This window comes from Papaver somniferum, chromosome 8, assembly GCF_003573695.1.
Source record: "Papaver somniferum cultivar HN1 chromosome 8, ASM357369v1, whole genome shotgun sequence".
Lineage (NCBI taxonomy): Eukaryota > Viridiplantae > Streptophyta > Magnoliopsida > Ranunculales > Papaveraceae > Papaver > Papaver somniferum.
Window position 1 is genome coordinate 58,643,856 of NC_039365.1, and position 19,609 is coordinate 58,663,464.

Here is a 19,609-nt window from a genome sequence, read left to right on the forward strand (position 1 = left end):
AAATATTATCATGGAAAATTAATAGAGTATTTATTATGAAGAACTACGGAATCTTAATGACATGATAAATTTTGTCCGTTAGATGGATTTCTAATCTCAATCACAACCATTACTCATGACAAACAATTATATCCCTAAATTTATCTCTTATGAGGACAAATCTGAACCGCCACTTACACAGGCAAACTTAGCCAAACTGTGCTTTATACTCTTGATTAAAAATACAAATTTTACCTAGAAATTGTACAACTATTATTATATTTTCAGTTTCAGTTCCTTTAGTTTTCTTTTACGATCAGCAATAATGATAACTAAAGATAAATATATAAAAATATTTATTGAATTATATTGAGATAAATAAAATTATCATTACTTATATTAGTTTATATATATATTAGAATTAGAAAAAATACTTTATCATGATTAAAGTGTATCTAAAACAATTTTTAGTACATGTTTATTTTCGTCATTAGTTATGTCACCAGTTTTAGTACTCCCTCTGTCCTAGTTTACTTGCCTAAATTGAGTTTCTTTTAGCAAAAGTGTACCAAAAAATTTCTATATTTCCCACTAAAATTTTCTAATTATCAAAAAACAAACAAAAACTAGGATGCAAGAATTAGTATATTAAACAAGAAAAAAACCGCCTCCACTGTGAAACCCTAATGGTAAAATCAACCAAGAAAAACTCCATTTTTCTCGGCTAAACTTGTTCTCCACCGATCCTAGGGATGATGTAGGCTAATTACTAGCTAGTTAGATCTGTGGTATAATCATGTTCTTAGTCTTATTTTTCTTTTTGATGATTTAGTTTCTCTGCTACTGCTTTGGGGTTTTGATGATGATCCTTCGGAAATTGAAATCGATCGGTTGTTATATGCTTCATCAATTTTATTTATCTGCTACTCAATCTGGTAAATCTAATCTCCATCCAATCAAAGCCAAATTAATAATTTTAGATCCCCTGATTTACTGCTGCAAACCCCTTTCCTTCAATCCTTGATTCAGAGATTTTTATTTTTTCTATGATGGTTCACCCTTTTATCAGTGAGATGTTCATACCCATACCCATAGCTGCAATCAATAATTTTTTTTCAGATCTATCTTTTTCTTTCTGGTTTTTGGATTTGGCTTGTTTTTGATGTTTCTTTGCTTCAATTATGCTCAATTTTATTTCTCTTGGTCGTTCTGTTTTCTCAACTCTATGTCTAATTTAAGGAATGATAATTTAGCCTAGCTAACCATGTTTCCATTTCTCTATTGAAGTAGTTCCCTGTAAGGCAAGTATTTTTCTAATTCCCCTCTTGTTGTTTCACGTTTAGATGTATACTCTTCTTTTGGAGTATGGAGTAATTGTTTGGTGCAAGGAGTATTTCTTGGTTAGCTGGTTTCCTTGTTTGTACGTTGTTTTTCTGGTTCCCTTAATTTTCCTTGTTTCATCGTAATGTTTTCCTTCTGGTTTGTATGTTTTCCTTATGGTTTGTCTGTTTGGTGGGCTTCCTTTTTCTAATTTGGTTGTGCACAAGAAAGAATCAATAGTTTTTCGACCTGTTTTAGTTGCAGCTACGAAAACCCATTTAAACATATCAGTATTATCTCTATTTCATGAGGAATTGCAGTCACCTTCTATATCAGAACTTTGGTATAGTTAGTATAGTTGCGGCAGAATTGAGCTATAGTAGTTTCACATCCAGCACTTCTATTGTTCAAATATTAAGCAGCTAAGTATCTCTTTTTGAAGGTTAGTTTTTGACCTTAATGTAATGAAAGTCCTAAGCATCTATAGCAGTAGCTTCATCAAAGAAACCCTTTACTAAGTTTTGAACATGATTAAGATTCAGGAACTTCATTATAAATTTTAAGCTTCAAATACCACAGACTAACAAATTATTTTTATGCCTTAAGACGCATCCCCATGGGCCGGTGGACATTAATTTCGACTTTTGTTTCCAAATTGTAATAGCCATTTGCATTTCTGTTTGTTAGTATTGTATTAGGTTAAATATAAATCTAGAGCTCTTATAGTTGTTTCAATACTTTGTACCTTTCTGTTGTGTGTTCAGTCCTGTATTTTTTGTTAGCTTTGTATTCCTTTTTCTAGTTTTCATTACCTTAGCTTAATTTGTAATCTCTTTTGTATCCTTAGTTCAGTTTTTAGTAACCTCTGTGATGGCACTATTAGCTCTATTAACATTAATACTTCAAGGGTGGAGATCGAATTCTATCGCAATACCAAATCAAATCTACAGACTCAATCTCAAGTTATGGATCAAGTCGAAGCACAAATAAGTATATGGATATCAATCGGGCAGTTTTCCGCAGCATCAAGATACAAAGGCATGGCTAGCAACTTCATTCAATTGCATCGAACAATTATACCACCATCTAAGTTCCTATGGACACCGCCGTGTCCATCAAACGTACATCTTTTCTTGTGGAAAGCACTCACCGAAGGCCTTCTGACCTTCAACTCCAACATCCACCTCCAAATCCGATCCGAAGACTGTTATCCTGCTCCATTGTCATGTTGTTGCTGATTCATGGCTAAATCATTAAATTGTAATTGATGAATCTTGGGGGATTATATACCCTTGTGTAACAGTCCCTTGCTATTTTAATAAATTTCATCATTCTTAAAAAAAATATTAAACAGGTAATTTGAGACATTGATGGTGTGTGCGGAAATAATTTGAATTTCTTTCAAGTTTTTGCAAAATCCAATTTAGGCAAGTAAACTAGGACGGAGAGAGTACATGTTTATTTTCGTCATTGGTTATGTCACCAACGGTTAAGTATGAAAAAACTATAGTTTACCAAACGTCTTGTTGTTTTATTTTCACAACACAACTCTGCAAAGCACAACAGTCAATAATTGTTAGGAGGATTCTTACGAACTCTCGCCTCTCCGACCCAAAACTTCTGGAAGAAAACTTTTTTCAGGCGAAGCTCGAAACTGCTCAGATCTGCTTGGATCTTCAAGGATCTAAATATATCTGAGCAGTATTAGGTCAAATATTAAAGCTTAATTAGTTTTGGTAGTTACAGTAGATTAGAGAAAAAGTATTAGAGTTTCTCCCTTAGTTCATCTTAAAACCCTAAATTTTATTATGCCTGAACCACTGATTCAAGGCTAAATCTCCTGGTTCACCGGCCTAATCACACCAGAACAATGCTTTGTTTGATGGGATTTCATTATTAACTTCGATGCAGTGTTTTAGTATGGAGGACGGTATGAAGAACCAAAAAAAATGGCTCTTTTTTCTTTGGCCGCCATCTCCTCTACCTGGTTGCAGCGGCGTTTTTTATGGATTAAGTCTCAATCACAATAAGATATTAGAAGAGAAAACGAAAGTTTGATCTCGTAGCGTTTCATGGGATACCCTTTCTGTTTTCTTCTTCCTGCTTGAATAGGGAAGGAAAGGAAGAACGGTATGAACTATGGAAAGGCAGTAATCAACCTCAACAACATTCTCTCATCATCTTGGGCTCTCGTCTGGTTTCTCGCCGCGCTTAAAAGTCGAAGAAATAAATCATGATATTATGCGCAACGACAACCACAAAATTATAAACAACACTCAGCAGCAACACCTTTTTTAGATCCCAAAGAAGCTTAAACGATGTGTTTTCGGGTCGGTGAACTCGACTCTTTTACTCACTTATAGTCTCAGTTACATTGCATTCTACTTTAATGCAAACTTATTTTTCCCTTTTAATTACATCAATGTAATCTAGGTTGTCTGTAATACTTGTTGCATCTGTTTCAGTCTCTAGTATGTTTTTAGTAACATTAATAGTAGTTGTAAATTCGGTCTTCTTTGGTGCACCACCTCATGGGTCAAGACGAAAAAGAAGAAGACGAACCGTTCACGTTCGGGCAGTACACCTCAGCTTACGTACGCAATTGCATGACTACCACCTTCTATCAGGCACATCGACCACCTCCGCCATCAACTCAGCTCTTATGGACTCTTTTGTGTCCATCAAAAGTACAACTTTTCTTGTGGAAAGCATTGAACGAAGGCCTTCCGACCTTCGACTCCAACATCTCCCCTCGATGCATCTCTGATCCGAAGATCGTTAATCAAGCTCGTTTCCTTTGGTTTGCTACTAAAGTTTCATTACATACCATTCCAATTGTAACATATGAATCTTTGGGTATCTTCCTATACCCTCGTGTATTAGCCCTTTAATCAGTTTAATAAATTTAATGCTTCAGAAAACAAAAAAAGTCAATAACTGTTGACTCACCAAATTAATGGTGTATTTTGTCATGAAACCACATTCATTAGGGGTATGCCGAAATTGTCAGAAATAATAGGACTTTAAATAAACTTATGAGTGAAAACCCCATTTGTCTATCTTCTGTTCCACATGAAACCATGAGTCGGTCTGCTACTCAGAAATCACCTCGAAGAAGAAAAATACTTTTCTAGAGAGAGAAAAGACAAGAAAGAGAGAGAGAGAGATCTCATTTTTATCGATCTAATCTTCCTTCCTTGTTTTAGTAAATCATCAAATGTTGTCAAAAACCCATTAAGGATCTGATCTCAAAAATCAAAACCATTGAAGATATATACATATTTTTTCTTTTTCTTGAATCTGTACTTTTTGTTCTTCTTCTTCTTGTTCCAGAAATCAAAGAATCTTCTGAAAAATCCCTTTCAGTATGTCAAGCAGAAACCCAACATATAATAACCCAATACCTTGCAAACATCTTACAGATTACAAACAAAACCATGGTTTACAGAGTTATAGCTGTGTTCAAAAGAACCTGAAAACAAACCCAAATGGAAGAACAACCATAAATAAAGACCAAACAAAAATACCCAGATGTAGTATCTGTTTTAAAAATCAAGGTATTAGACTTTATTACTGTTTGATCTGCTCTTCTATATCATGTTGTCAATCTCCTGATTCAAATCATGCTTTATTACATTCCCAGAATGAAAAGAATGGTGGTCATGAGATTTTAATAGATATAGAGAAAGCAGAACTGTTTTGTTGTATTTGTTGTGATCAAGTTTATGATCCTGATTTTGATGAACTAGTTATGTCTAAACAGATCATGGAAATGCCTACAAATAACAATGGTGTTGATTTTAGAAATAGTAATGATGGCAATTCTAGTAGTAAGAGAAGGAAGATTATGGTATCATCTACTACTAGTACAGTTGGTTCACCAGATTATAAGAATGGTTCGAAAGAATTGATGTTGATGATGAGAAGGAATTCTAATTCTTGTTTTCCATGGGGTTTGAGAGGATTAAATAACCTGGGGAATACTTGTTTTATGAATTCTGTGTTACAAGCTTTGATTCATACACCTCCTTTGAGGAATTACTTTCTTAGCGATCGACATAATAGGGAAAGTTGTCGGCAAACTTCAGCAGATCGATTGTGTTTGTGTTGTGATATCGATGCCATATTTACTTCTGTATTCTCAGGGGATCGAACGCCTTATAGTCCAGCAAGATTTCTTTACAGGTCCGCATTATTATCTTATTAAGTAGCAGGTTTTGGTCTTATATTTGTTATATCAGCTCATTTATAAAAGTTAATTATTTTCATTTATAAAAGTTGATTCTTTTCATTTATTTTGGTTGGAAATGCTGAAAAAAAAATCTGGATTGGGACAATGGGCTTGGTTCTGTTTTATATCAATTTTAAAGTCTCAGAGTTGTGGTTCACAAAAAAGAATGATTCTTATGAGCTGCATTTTATTGTTCGCAAATGTAGAAATGGGATTTTTCAAGCTCTATAGTCTGCCATCTGTTTGTTCAAATACTTATAACCATTTATTTATATTATATAAGTCTTGATTCTTTCCGGATCCATTGCCAGAATTATATATTAGTACTCGCAAGTGTAGTTGTCTCCCTTGGAATTACAATCTACAGAGGGTGTCTTTTTAATTCCAGTTCATAAAATCGTAATTTGCCTTCCTGTGTGGTAGCAGATTGTAAAAGTATGCTTTTCAAACCATTTGGGGTCTGTGTTGCTTAGACCAATCTTAAGGAATGTCTGTCGTTTTGCAGTTGGTGGCAACATTCAGCAAATCTTGCCAGTTACGAGCAGCAAGATGCTCATGAGTTCTTCATTTCAATGCTTGACAGGATTCATGAGAGAGAGGGGCAAGTAAGAGCCCAGAATAAAGGTATTGGATCGCAAATGTTTTTAGATTTTACTCTTGTATAGTTATTGATCCTACTTTTTTAGCGGAGTAAATTCTCCTAAGCTATTCCAATGATATGCCTCAGTTCAGCCAGTTAGGATCCTAGAAAGTGTGGTGTGCACGCTGGTCAAGATGATCCCACAATGTGGTTGGTAAGGAGGGCACTTTCACCTTTCAACTCGGCCATCCTTGTGACAGTTTAAGGGACCATATGATCCCACTGTTCACACTGTGGGGTCACTATTTTCCATGCCAAGCATCGTCTACGAAATCAATGCCTCTCTCTCTTTCTCTCTCTCTCTCTCACTTGATGGTCTTTATCTTTAAACCTTGTGTGCATTGTTTTCTAAAGCTACCTTTATTCATGCAGAAAATGAAGATTGCCATTGTATTGCTCACAAAGTATTCTCTGGCATATTAAGATCCGATGTTACTTGCACAACTTGTGGATTCACTTCAACAACTTATGACCCGTGTGTCGACATATCTTTAGACTTAAATACTAGCAGTGTCTCCCCAAAAGATGTCACTGGGAAGCCAACCAAGTCTAACCAAAATGCTGGTATATCTACACTTGTTGGTTGCTTAGATCTTTTCACAAAACCAGAGAAGTTAGGACCAGATCAAAAGCTATTCTGCCAGCATTGTCAAATAAAGCAGAACTCATTGAAGCAAATGTCCATTAAAAAACTCCCATTAGTCTTGTGTTTCCATATAAAGAGATTTGAACACTCCCCTGTCAGAAAAATGTCTAGAAAGATTGATAGATACTTGCAATTTCCTTTCTCGCTAGACATGATTCCATACTTATCTTCTTCGATCGTCAGGAACAGATTCGGAAACAGAATTTTCGCTTTTGAGGGTGATGAATCAGATATGTCTACAGAATTTGAGGTTTTCGCAGTGGTTAGTCATTCTGGGAAGTTAGAATCCGGTCATTACGTTACTTATCTCCGCTTGAGGAACCAATGGTACAAATGTGATGATGCATGGATAACCCAAGTTAGTGAACGACTTGTTCGAGCTTCTCAAGTATATTTGATATATTACGTGCAGAAAACATTATATATTAAATCAGGTGAGGATTTATTAGCGGGGGATCCTGCCTTTCTTCAGACTCCTGCATGCTGCTAAAAGGGAATGGTAATGACTGATAAACACCTAATTTTTAAGAGGATTTCAGTTGTCATTTCGGATGCAGAGTCAGCAATGCAAGCGGGGTTCACATCCATGGGTCATCTTCAGTGTTTTTCAATGTGAGCTGTATGAAGATCAAATCCAAGATGCCATCCAAACTTTTACTCATAAAAGATCAAATGTCTAATCCGTCGATCGCAAGATGGATGTCTCACTGGCGTCTTCGGCTGCAGCAAAACTAATCAGTAATCAAGCTTTATTTGTATTTCAAGCTTTTCCCTTCTCAGTATTTGACGAGTTGAGGGAATTAGTTAAACAATTTCTGTTTCTAAGAATCAGACTAACGAGGGATTCACTATTTTTGAAATTGAGTTACCTGATCACATTTGTACAAAAAGGATTTCTTTTTAGATTAGAGCAATTGATCTAACAAATTCAGTGTTTCTAGTGTTTGTAATTGCAGAAAATTTTGATAAACATTTTACTAAGAATTGCTGATTCTGAGCTTGAAGTGTATTTTATTCCCTCGAGTCTGCTATTAGGATCTCGGATAGATTACATTTATCTTGTGGACTGACTTGGACTTGATCTTCTGGAAATCTTCTGTGCACATACCTTGAATGCATGTATTAACCTTGATTCTACATGCATCCCCTTAGTGAGGAAGAATTGGATGTTACTAAGGCCTGTTCTAATGTACCAGTCAAATGGCAAAATTTGCCACTTTTACGTCTATGGGTATGTCAAATGTAAGCCTAAGTATCAAATATACCACTTTAGGCACATGTGATAAACACTCTGCAAGCTTTAGAGGCTCCATGCTTGATGGTCATAAGAGCGCCAGCGATAGTCTTTATGTCGCTAGGTGCTACGATTATCGCTCAGTTGTTTATCATCTAACGGTCAGGAATTCCACCCATAATTATTCAACTTCAAATCCGTTTCAACTCACACCAGAATTTATAAATCTTTCTAGAATTTCTTAATCTCTCGCTATTCTTCTAATTTAAGATAAACTAATCAAACCTTTTTTACACTTCCGAATTTCCTGTAATATGGCTTCAAATCTCAGCCTCAATCTCAGAGCAAAAGTAACAAAGTTTGGGGTTCAAAATTCACTATCGCTGAAGATGAATGTATTTGTTGTAATTATGTTTATGTTAAAGCACTGCTCGGTCGAACTCGCAAGCGTTGCTATCACAAGCTTGTTTGTCAAATTTAGTTGATCAAAACTATATCTTGATTTCTAGTCTACTTATAGCTATGTCTCGGATTAGGATAGAAGTGTGTAGTTGAGCATTAGACTACAAGGCATTCACCGATTGAAGAAGAAGATCTACTGAAGAGCTTGGAGGAACTTCGATGACAAAAGGTATGTGGAGACTAAAACTTATCTATCACTCAGAAGTCTATTCAATTCTATCTACTAATAAGACTAAGTCGTATAGCTATTTAGACTTTCTGCTATACACATTTGAAATTTCGAGTCGATTTTATCTCGTTTATATAATTCTCGAAATACATGTTGAAGCGTTCTCTAGCTATGTATTGACTTCATCATCTACTTGACAACTTTAGTTGAAACAATTCATTTATTGGAAACTAATATTGTCTCAAGATGATCATGTGAAAATTACCTTGAACATCTACATGATTTGTGTGAGACTATCATTTGATGTTAACTTGGGATGTTTCGTACTGATTATTTAATCATTTGAAAATTACTTGAAGCTATTAGTATGTGTAAGATTACCAGTGTTGTCTTCTAAGGATGTTTCAAATCGATTAACGAGAGTTTTATAACTACTACCAATGTCTGGATACAACACAATATGCGTACACTGTATGCGAACTGTGAAATACTAGTTGGGTCCGGAACTCTTGTTTGCGAACAAGTTTACCTGTTAGGTCCGGAACCATTGTTTGCGAACTATGTTTGCGAACATTAAGACTAGGTAAGGTCCGAAACTGTAGTTTGCGAACTCAGTGGGTAGGTTCTAAATCGGCAGTTGACATGTTGTTCACATACTTTGTATGCAATTCATTTATCTATATAATGAACTCAGGTTCGTTTGCGAACTAAAGTGCCTGAATTTCAATGTCCTTAAGGTATGCAAATTTGGTTTGCAAACTGTGGCATTACCTTCATGAATTGGTTCTTGTATAATTACTTTTTACACTTACACACCAAGCCGAATATGTTTCAAATGGCTCATGGATATTTCTATGAGATAGATGAACATTTGAACAAATTTCTTAAAAATACATTTAGATACATTTGATTATCTATCATGATTGATTGATTATCAGTTTGAGTATAGAAGTGCTAGATGAATATATCTAAGCTAAAAGTGTTCATATAGCTAACTTCCGTTAATTGTTATTTATCCAACTTGTTATACACGTTTAGGTACGGTTCATCCATATCTAAATATAAGTATATTTCATTTGTGTGTATCAAGCTAAACCATCTAACGGTGGAGATTTATTTCTTATTATCTAAGCAAGTTAGCTTGAATCTTAAATTAGGAGTTCATCTAACGGTGGATTTTAATTGCTTCATTACTAAGCTATCTTTGCTTTGATTGTAAGCAACCCTGATTTGAAAAATTATATAAGGAGGAACTCTAGCATCTGGGAAACCTAATCCCGACACTCTCGTGTGTCCTACTTGCAAACTACAGTCGATTCTCCATTAACCTAGGTTTCCAGTTCTTCTGAAAATCATTACTAGGTTTAACGACTTAAAGACTTCGTTTGGGATTCGTGAAGCCATGTCCAACTATTTTCTCTGTAGTTGCGTATCCTGATCTTACTTTTTCTATCGTATTGAGTTTAATCTTCGTTAAGGTTTTCTCGAGATTTATCTCCGATAGGTAAGATATAAAAAGTAATCACAATAGTTTCTTCGTCTTAGACTCTTGTTCTGCAATAAATTTTTCTGTATATCAGTTGGGTTATTGTGAGTTGACTAATATTTCTAGGCTGCTCTTCGGGAGTATATATACGACCGGATTATTAGTTGTGTTTCCTGTTCACCTTGATCTTTATCTTAAGATGGAAACCAAAAGTAAAATAGACAGATTTTTTTATAAGTCTCCGACTTTGGGTCGTAGCAACTTCTAGAATGTAAAGGACGTCATCTAGGGGAATCAAGTACGCAGAGTTTTGCGAGATTCGAGAGGCGTAAAGAATGCGACTGTACCTTAATCGGTGTGATACTTGGTTAGGGCTCAACTACATTTCAGTTCGAAGTTAACTTGTAGTAGGCTAGAGTCTGTAACGGCTTAATACAGTGTGGTGTTCAAGTATGGACTAGGTCCCGGGGTTTTTCTGCATTTGCGGTTTCCTCGTTCACAAAATTTCTGGTGTCTGTGTTATTTATTTTTCACATTATATTTTCTTTGTATAATTGAAATATCGCAGGTTGTGCGTTGTTCAATCATAGTTGATAAATCCGACCTTGTTTGTTGGATAGAACTTGATTGACACTCGGACATTGATCTTTGGTACCATCCGAGTTATTCTCATAACAATCAGGTTCGCGGATTCCTATCTGGTTGATGTACTAATTGTGTTGAGAAAGAGATAAATCTCTTTGATATCTTTCTTGATTGAGACTCATTAAGTTGGTGCTCTCAAAATTATATTGGAGTTTAGTTCATACAGATTTCCGAACAAAATAGTTGGGTGTGGTTGTTGTACCCCCCGCATTTTTAATTGGTATCAGAGCAGGAAAACACGCTAAGACCTCATAAGTCTGTGTTTGTAACAATCTGACTCTATGGACATAAGTGTTATCTCTATAAACATACCGCCAGTCTTCGATGGCTCGAATTACTTATGGTAGAAAATTGATATGCGTGCTTTTCTACAAGCCCGTGACTTTCAGACGTGGGTTAGTGTTATAAACGATTACGAACTTCCCACAGTTATAATATACGGTATAACTGTTGTGCAAGACATAGCGTATTATAGTGAATCCGAAATCAGTGCTGCAAAACATAACTCTAATAGGTTAAATGTTATTATCCATGCCATAATCCCAGATCTCAGCACCATGTTTCTTCTTGCACTAAGTCTAAAGATGATTGGGATATCTTAGCAACCGTATTTGAAGGGAATACCTATGAGAAAGAAGCTAGGCTTCAAAACCTAAATTATGATTGGGAAAACCTTTGTATGGCTGATGAAGATTTTTTTGATGAGTTTAACCACAAAGTGTCTGGAATTGTTAATGCATCATTTGCATTGGGTAAGACTATTCCTGAAAAAGGATATTGTGATGAAAATTCTCAGATATCTACCAGCTAGATACGATTCTAAGAAACATGTCATCATTGAAGGTAATAACCTTGAAACACTTTCCAGAAAATATCTTATTGGAAAGTTGAAAGTCTTTGATCATGATCGAAATACAGACAGAACATCTTCTTTCAAAGTTGTAACCAATACAAGTGAATCTTCTAACTTGTCTTGGGCTGATGAATATTGCACTGATCTTGTTGATTTTAACAAGTCCTTGATTACACAACAGATCAAAGATATTGAGAAGAGAAGTAGAAGATCCGAGAAACGACGTTCTTGTTTCGATGCCCCAAATGATTCAATAATACAAGAAGTAAAATCTTGTCAGTACGTCAATGATGCTTATACTTCTGAAGTTTGCACATAAAATTCTGCTCTCTCTGCAGAAACTTCTGTTAACTCAAATTCTGATTCAGAATACGAGTCTGACACTAAGATTTTGGAATTCTTGGATAAAAGTGAAGAAATTCACCAAGAAAATTTTCAACTAAATAAATTGTTGGAGAATCTCGAATCATCACTTCAGGTGAAGAATCTTGAGTTTGATAATAAACTTAACGATAAACTCACCAGAACCCCATCTCTAAAGGAAAAAGAGATTGATACTCTTAAGTGTGACTTACAAAGGCTGTTTGGTAGCTCTAACAAGATCTCGGCAATGTTATTTGTTCAGAAGTCCTTTAGAAACACAAATGGTAGTGGGTTCAAGAACAAAATTGTGGTCACAAATAATTCTTTTGTTCCCGCCGGTTCTGGAAAGGTGGATGTAGAATGTTGTGACAAACAGGAGGCCGATACCCAAAACAAGAATTCCTCTTTGTGTTGCTTGTTTTGTGGAAATACGAATCATGTTCAAAGTAAGTGTTGGAAATTCAAGAAGAATAATAAGAGAACTTTCAATCTTTAGAATGACATGCAGAGAATGAATATGACTTTAAGCAACCAAAATGGAGTCTCAGAGGCTAAGAAGAAATCTCGAAGAATTAGAGCCGTACGAGGTAAGAAGTCAATTTATACAATAAACCTTGAGAGTATGAGGATTGCATCAAGGTTGCTCAAGTTATGTTTAGTCTTTGTTTATTTGTTATATCTTGAATTCATTTAATCGTTCTCATGAATAGATAATAAGTAAGATTTTTATTCTTGGTGAATCTTCTCCAAATGTTCAAAATCATACACAATCTTGTGTATTACACTTATTGTCAAACACATCGTTTCCAGTCTGCAAAGATTTGATGTGTGTATCAACATTTCTTGTGCTCTAACCTGGTTTATTGAGCTAAGAATGAGTTAAGTTGATATATTTAGCTACAATCATGAGAAATTTACATAAGGACATGTTAGATAAGTTTTGTAGAATATATGACATATTATCGATTTTTTTTATGGGTCGCGGACCGTGAAGACTTTTTCACCATCCTGATACAAAAACCTCTTTAGGGTTTCGGTGTATTTAGTATCCCATTCATATATTCCTTTTTCCTTGAATTTCTTTTTTCACTCTGTTATTCCCTTAAGGAAAAAGGGATGCAGTAGAAGTCGTTAATGTTTTTCTGTGTAAAGGAATCAAATCATCAAGGAAAAGGAAGGAATAGTCTTCCGGATATGAAAAAGGTTCTTATTTTAACTGCCTTTTGTCTGTTTGTCATCATGATAGTGATTTTAGGGCTGCTGAAGAAGTTTATTACCCAAAGAAATGATTTGAAATCTCAAACCATTTTATCCATGTAAAGGATAACTAACTACGAAAAAATGTTATCTCTGACAAAGAACACCTTGTATGAACTTAAAAGAGAACTTAGTGAGTTAACTGACATCTCTGAAGACCTAGAAGAATTGAATGATCCGATCATCAATGAATTTTTCAATAATAAAAGGGAAATTTCTGTAGACGCCTTGAAAAGGCTCTACAATGTCTAGGAAACTTCTTATAAGAATTTAATCTTATTTTCGAGAAGGATAACTAGGGTTTGGTACAACATAAATTGTGATTACACAAGTTATTTCCAACATTTTTCATCTTGCATGTTTTTAGATTTATTTAATCAAATTATAAGTTGTTTGGAAGATGAACTTGTAGTAGTTAATCTTATTGGTTTTATATATTGCAAACGTTTTATGAGATGTATATGCTTTTACGTTCGTGAATAGTGTTATTATCTCATAAATGCTCAAAAGTTAAGTCTATTATGTTTTTATGCATATATTGATAAAAGATAGAATGAACTTTTTCAGAAATTCTGCAGTATTGATTTTCCCTGATCCACTTTATGTGAAAATACTGTATTTACTCCATGAATTTTCTTATGTTGAGTGTTTCCGATTAAATTAACCAAAAAGATTCTCTTGGGGTTAGTTTAGTCGATGTTTTCCGGATACAAATTGATGTGATTTGTTCTTGTCCAATGAAATCCTTCTTTTCTCGTAAAAGTAAGGTCGCTCATGTTGTTCTCTTGGGAATGACATCAAATGGGGGAGAGTTCTCAAATGAACTTGTGCGTAATTGTTATATTTTTGTGGGGAGAGCGGTTGTGGAATTTGTAGGGATTAACTTGTGAAAAAGCAGGGGTCTAACAACCACACCCAATATTTCGATTAGCAATCTGTACGGACTAACCCAATATACTTTCTAGAGAATCAACTAGACAGTCAGACTCAATCTAGAGAAAAGTATATCGAGGAGTTAATATCTCTCTCACTTGATTTGATCTTTACTCAAGCAAATAGAAATTTGCGAGTCTTTACAAATACAAGGATAATAACTTGGATGGTACCAAAGACCAATATCCAAGTGTCAATCAATTAAAATCAACAACCAAAGGTCGGATATTCTAATTGATTAATCTTAACGCACAAACTGTGATAATTCAATTATATAACAATATATAATGTGGAATAAAAATAACACCGACACCAGAAATTTTATTAACGAGGAAACCGTAAATGCAGAATAATCCCGGGACCTAGTCCAGATTGAACACCACATTGTATTAAGCCTCTACAGATACTAGCCTACTACAAACTAACTTCGGTCAGGATTGTACTTGAACTCTAATCAATATCACACTGATTCAAGGTACAGTTGCGCTCCTTACGTCTCTGATCCCAACAGGATACTACGCACTTGATTCCCTTAGCTGATCTCACCCACAACCAAGAGTTGCTACGACCCAAAGTCGAAGACTTTAATAAACAAATCTGTATCACACAGAAAAGTCTATGATAGGTAAATCTATCTCCCACAGATAGACCTAAGAGTTTTTGTTCCGTCTTTTGATAAATCAAGATGAACAGGAACTAATTGATAATCCAGACTTATATTCCCGAAGAACAGCCTATTATTATCAATCACCTCACAACAATCTTAATCGTATGGTAGCGAAACAAGATGTTGCAGAATCACAAACAATGAGACGAAGATGTTTGTGATTTCTTTTTATCTTGCCCTATCGGAAAAATCTCAAGCCAATTATTTAATTGAGCTCGTACGATAGAAAATGGCAAGATCATATCGTTCAACTACAAGAGAAGTAGTTTCGTCTGGCTTCACAATCCCAATGAAGTCTTTCAGTCGTTAACCTACAGGGTTTCGGGAAGAAACCTGAGGTTAAAGAAGAATCGACTCTAGCAAAAACAACTAGTATCACACATGAGGTGTGGGGATTAGTTTTTCTAGTTGCTAGATGTATCCTTTATATAGTTTTCAAATCAGGGTTTGCAATCTAAGTTACCTTGGTAACAAAGAATTCAATATTCACCATTAGATGAAAAACCTGATTTCTCCAAGCTAATATATTTCAACCATTAGATCGAAACTTAGCTTGTCATACACAAATGAAATGTGTTTCATGTAGGTTTGAATAACCGTACCTAAACGTTTACACTTGGTTGGTTCACAAATAGTTAACCGAGGTTAGCCATATGAGTACTTTTATATCAACCATATTCATCTTCTTCACAACTAGTTCAAGTGACTTCAAAAGAACTAGTTGAAGAGTTGTTCAATTGCTTAGGTCTTTATACATAGACACAATTGAAGCAAAATCGGTTTGATTCACTTGAATCAATTCATGAACAATATATAGCTATGGTTTGCAAAGGTTGCATTCCTTATTGATTTATTGTTTTAAGTTCATGAACTTCAGATTTGAGAAATAACCATCTTGGGTACGCGTACGGGTACGTGTACCTTAGCTACCGGATTTGAGTTTGGAAACTCAGCATAAATTTTCGGTTAGAAAACTTCTGTCAGTACGCGTACCCATACGCGTACCCAACCTGTCTCCTTTACCAATATCGCATGCACAAGTGCACACAATTGGTTTCCGGCACATGGATTTATATACTAATGTGCGAACATACTATATTTGCTTATATCCATAGTTGGTTACATAATCTCAACTCTACATTTCAATCATTGAAACATTCTTCTATAATATTATAACAATCGTTATTCACGACTATCGTCATCAAAGCTATTTTCAAGATTTTAACGTCATCATGACTTTTGTCATGGATAAAGATGAAAAGTGGTTAAAGCGAAAGCTTACCAACACGTATTTCGAGAAAAAGATAGGCGAGTAAACTCAGCTCGAAATAGCAAATGTGTATGTATGAAAACTATCATACTTATACGACATTGTCTCAAGAGTAGGAGATAGAGAGATATACTTTTGAGTGATATATAAGTTTAAGTCTCCACATACCTTTTAGTCGGATGAAGTTCTACTGGTTCCTTGAGTAGTTCTTCGTCTTCGTAAGATGATCGCCATGGAGTCTGGAGTTCAACTACAATAATCTGTCCTAAAGCGAGACTTAGCTATAAGTAGTCTAGAAATCAAGACATATAGTTTTGACAACTAAATTTGACAAACATGCTTGAGATAGCAACACATGCGAGTTCGACCGAGCAGTGCTCTAACAATCTCCCCCTATGTTAATTTTAGTGGCAAAACTATCAATACATATGGATTACAAAATAAATAAAACTTTGTAGCTTATCGTCCACATGCTTGATCTCCTTGGTGCTTCAACATTACTTGAAAACTTCGTGTTTCCAAGTACTCCCATGATTCCATAGATGTTCAATTCAGCATCATAGTTGTTGAAGTTCCGTAGCCATAACAATGAGAAAGCAAAACCTCTCGATCATTGTTATACAGTGTCATAATATTATTACACAGTATCAAAGTTCTTATATCACAACTTCGACAATAATACTGTGGTGATATGTATCACTCCCCCTTAGTCAATACTTTCATCTCAACATGAAAACCACTCCCCCTTACATAATGATCCGAAAACCATATGTATTTGTAGTGCGAACTACACATTAATTCTCCCCCCTTTTGTCAATAAAATTGGCAAAGGTACGAAAACTAGTGGGATCCTAATGAAATTTCCACGGAGATGCTTCAAGACCAAAGAAAAGTACATATCAACTTGTTTATATGCAATCATATAGCCGAGGTTAAATGCATTCATCAAGGAGTTTATAAAGATACAAGATAACCCCTAAAAAATTCCACAGCCGCACTCCCCACAAAGATATGGAAATTAAGCGCAAGTTCAAAAGAACTCTCCCCAATTTGATGTCATCCCCGAAAGATTAACAAGAGCGACCTTACTTTACAAGAAAAGAAGGATTTCTTTGGACACCAAAAACCACAAAATGATTTTCTTATCAAAAAATTCTCAATTAAACTAACCACAAGAGAACCCATGATTAATTTTAGACGGAATACACAACCAAAATAACCACAAACGAATCTATGATTAGTTTAGTTGGAAATGCTCACACAAGAAGACTTATGGAGCCGCACAGTATACGCATAACATATGGATCAGGGAAAGATCAATATTGCGGAATATATAAGGATTCATTCTATTTTCCATCACTATTTGCACAATGACATACAATAGACGTAATCCTCGTAAACAAAAGATTTTAACCTATCTTCCATCAATGAATTGACATAATAGGCTTAACTTTTGTTTGTCCAAAGTTCATCGATCTTGTATCAATACATGCATATCGACATATAAACGAGATAACTTTTAACATTGTATGGGACAATAATAGTTCACGGACGCAAACACACATATCCCATAACATATTGCAATATATAAAACCATAAAGATTAATACTGCAAAAATCATCTTCCAAACCAACTTTAGAATTTAAACAAATAAATCTAAAAACAAGAAGATGAAAACGTTGGACATAGCTATGTGTACTCAAAATAACGGCTATTCCAAACCCTAGTTATCCTTCTTAAACAAAAACAAGAATAAAATTCTCTTAAGAAGTTTCCTAGACAAAAAGAAAATCAATTTTCCTTGATGATTTCATACCTCTGAAATGGTCAATCATAAAAAGTATCACTTATATCCTTGATTTTCTTGACCGTAGAAATACCATGTTCATGAGTTAGAACATTAGTTTTTCGGTCAACGATGCGGGAAAGGTGTCTGGATTTGACGCAATCAAGGATGACTTTCTTCTGGTTCCTGATCAGGATGTTCTGATTATCAAGAATCTTAGCTTGTCCATCAATGAGTTGGTTTATCTGCAATTGAAGGTTAGCAAGCTCGTTCTTCACCTCATTCTGAACGAGAATTAAATCCTTGACATATTCTCATATCCAAGAGTTGTACTCCTTTCTTTTAAGCATCTTTTTTAGGATTAAATTTTGAGCTGAATCACATCCTTTGAAGTCTTCTTCCATCACAGTGTTCACTTTTTCTTCAGGATCAACAGAGGTTCCCATAAAAATAATTTTCTGGGAAGAGGTTGAACACATACAAGAAGTATATATATGTGTTATCAATCAAGAGAGATACACTTTTAGGTGAAAACCCTAGAGTTTCCTATAGAAGACTTGGACGTTCGTGAGCCCGAAACGGATACCAAAAGATCAAGAAGGACCCAATAGTAATTACATACTGTCTTTCAATACGTCTCTTCCAAACAGGCTCAATCTCCAACCATAAAAGATAGAGAAAAAGAGATACATTAGATACAGAGAGAATAAAACAGAAATCTCAACCTGTAAAACAGACATCAGATTTATAGAACAGATGGTAATCGACCTAAGATTTGAGCATCTCATAAGCAGACATCCTTGTAACTCTCAAGTTAGACACAAGGATGAGAATACCTAAAGTTAGGTAGTAGGATGAGATATAATCTCACCATGAGTTTTGAGAGATGATTTGGGAATACCACCTGACAGTCTGATTTTTGTATTTCTTACATCTCTTTGATTGTTTTCAACTCCATGGGAATTTCTTACAGTCCTTCTTGAGAGTCCATTAAATGGAGCCTTTTGATAACTAAGTCTAGGACCTCTAGAGATTGGTTCTAGAGGGTTTACTGAGATAGGCCTCCACCTTCCAGACTAATATCTACCGGTCTTATTCTCATAGACATTGGGAAACTGTGTTTGTGTGGTGTAGTGTGCATCATGAGAATAAACACGATCCCTGTAAAGATTCTGAAATGAGTGATCATTAAAAATATTTTTATGAGAGTTCTGGTTTTCTGTGGGAGTGAAATCCATTGTTGACGCGGTCAGATAATTAACTAGGTTGACGGTAAGTAGAAGAAGATTTCGAAGATCGGAGATCTGTTTCTTCCTATCAAAACAAAGTTTAGCACTATGATTCCTTTTTCCACAGAAGGAACAGTTTCGTGGAAGAGAACCCATGTCCCGTTTGGAAGCGTGTCATTTAATTTTTGCAATGACTTCCTTTAGTGAGTTTTTCTTCATGACAGGTAACTCGCATTGAGAATCAGCATGTGATATAGAAGAATTTCTCACTACAGTGTTTTCCTTTGTTAAGGAGGTCGACAGTTGTTGGGCAAGGTGAAGAGATGCAACAATGTTCTCTATTTCAAAACAAAGGTTGTTCAGATTTGATGAATGTGTCTCAATCAAACGTTTCTCTTTAATTGTCCCTTCTTTAAAATATTCTCAAGGATACTAATCT

The 19,609-nt window shown here is 35.1% G+C and overlaps 1 protein-coding gene across 1 annotated transcript; it reads left to right on the plus strand.

Annotated features, from left to right (window-relative positions):
- The first annotated feature begins 4,376 nt into the window (after positions 1 to 4,376).
- Positions 4,377 to 7,820, plus strand: LOC113301265 (ubiquitin carboxyl-terminal hydrolase 22-like). Its single transcript, XM_026550022.1, has 3 exons — positions 4,377 to 5,484; positions 6,036 to 6,154; positions 6,543 to 7,820. Exons 1-3 carry the CDS (start codon positions 4,667 to 4,669, stop codon positions 7,304 to 7,306), a joined length of 1,701 nt encoding a protein of 566 aa, XP_026405807.1. The 5' UTR covers positions 4,377 to 4,666; the 3' UTR covers positions 7,307 to 7,820.
- The last annotated feature ends 11,789 nt before the right edge of the window (positions 7,821 to 19,609 follow it).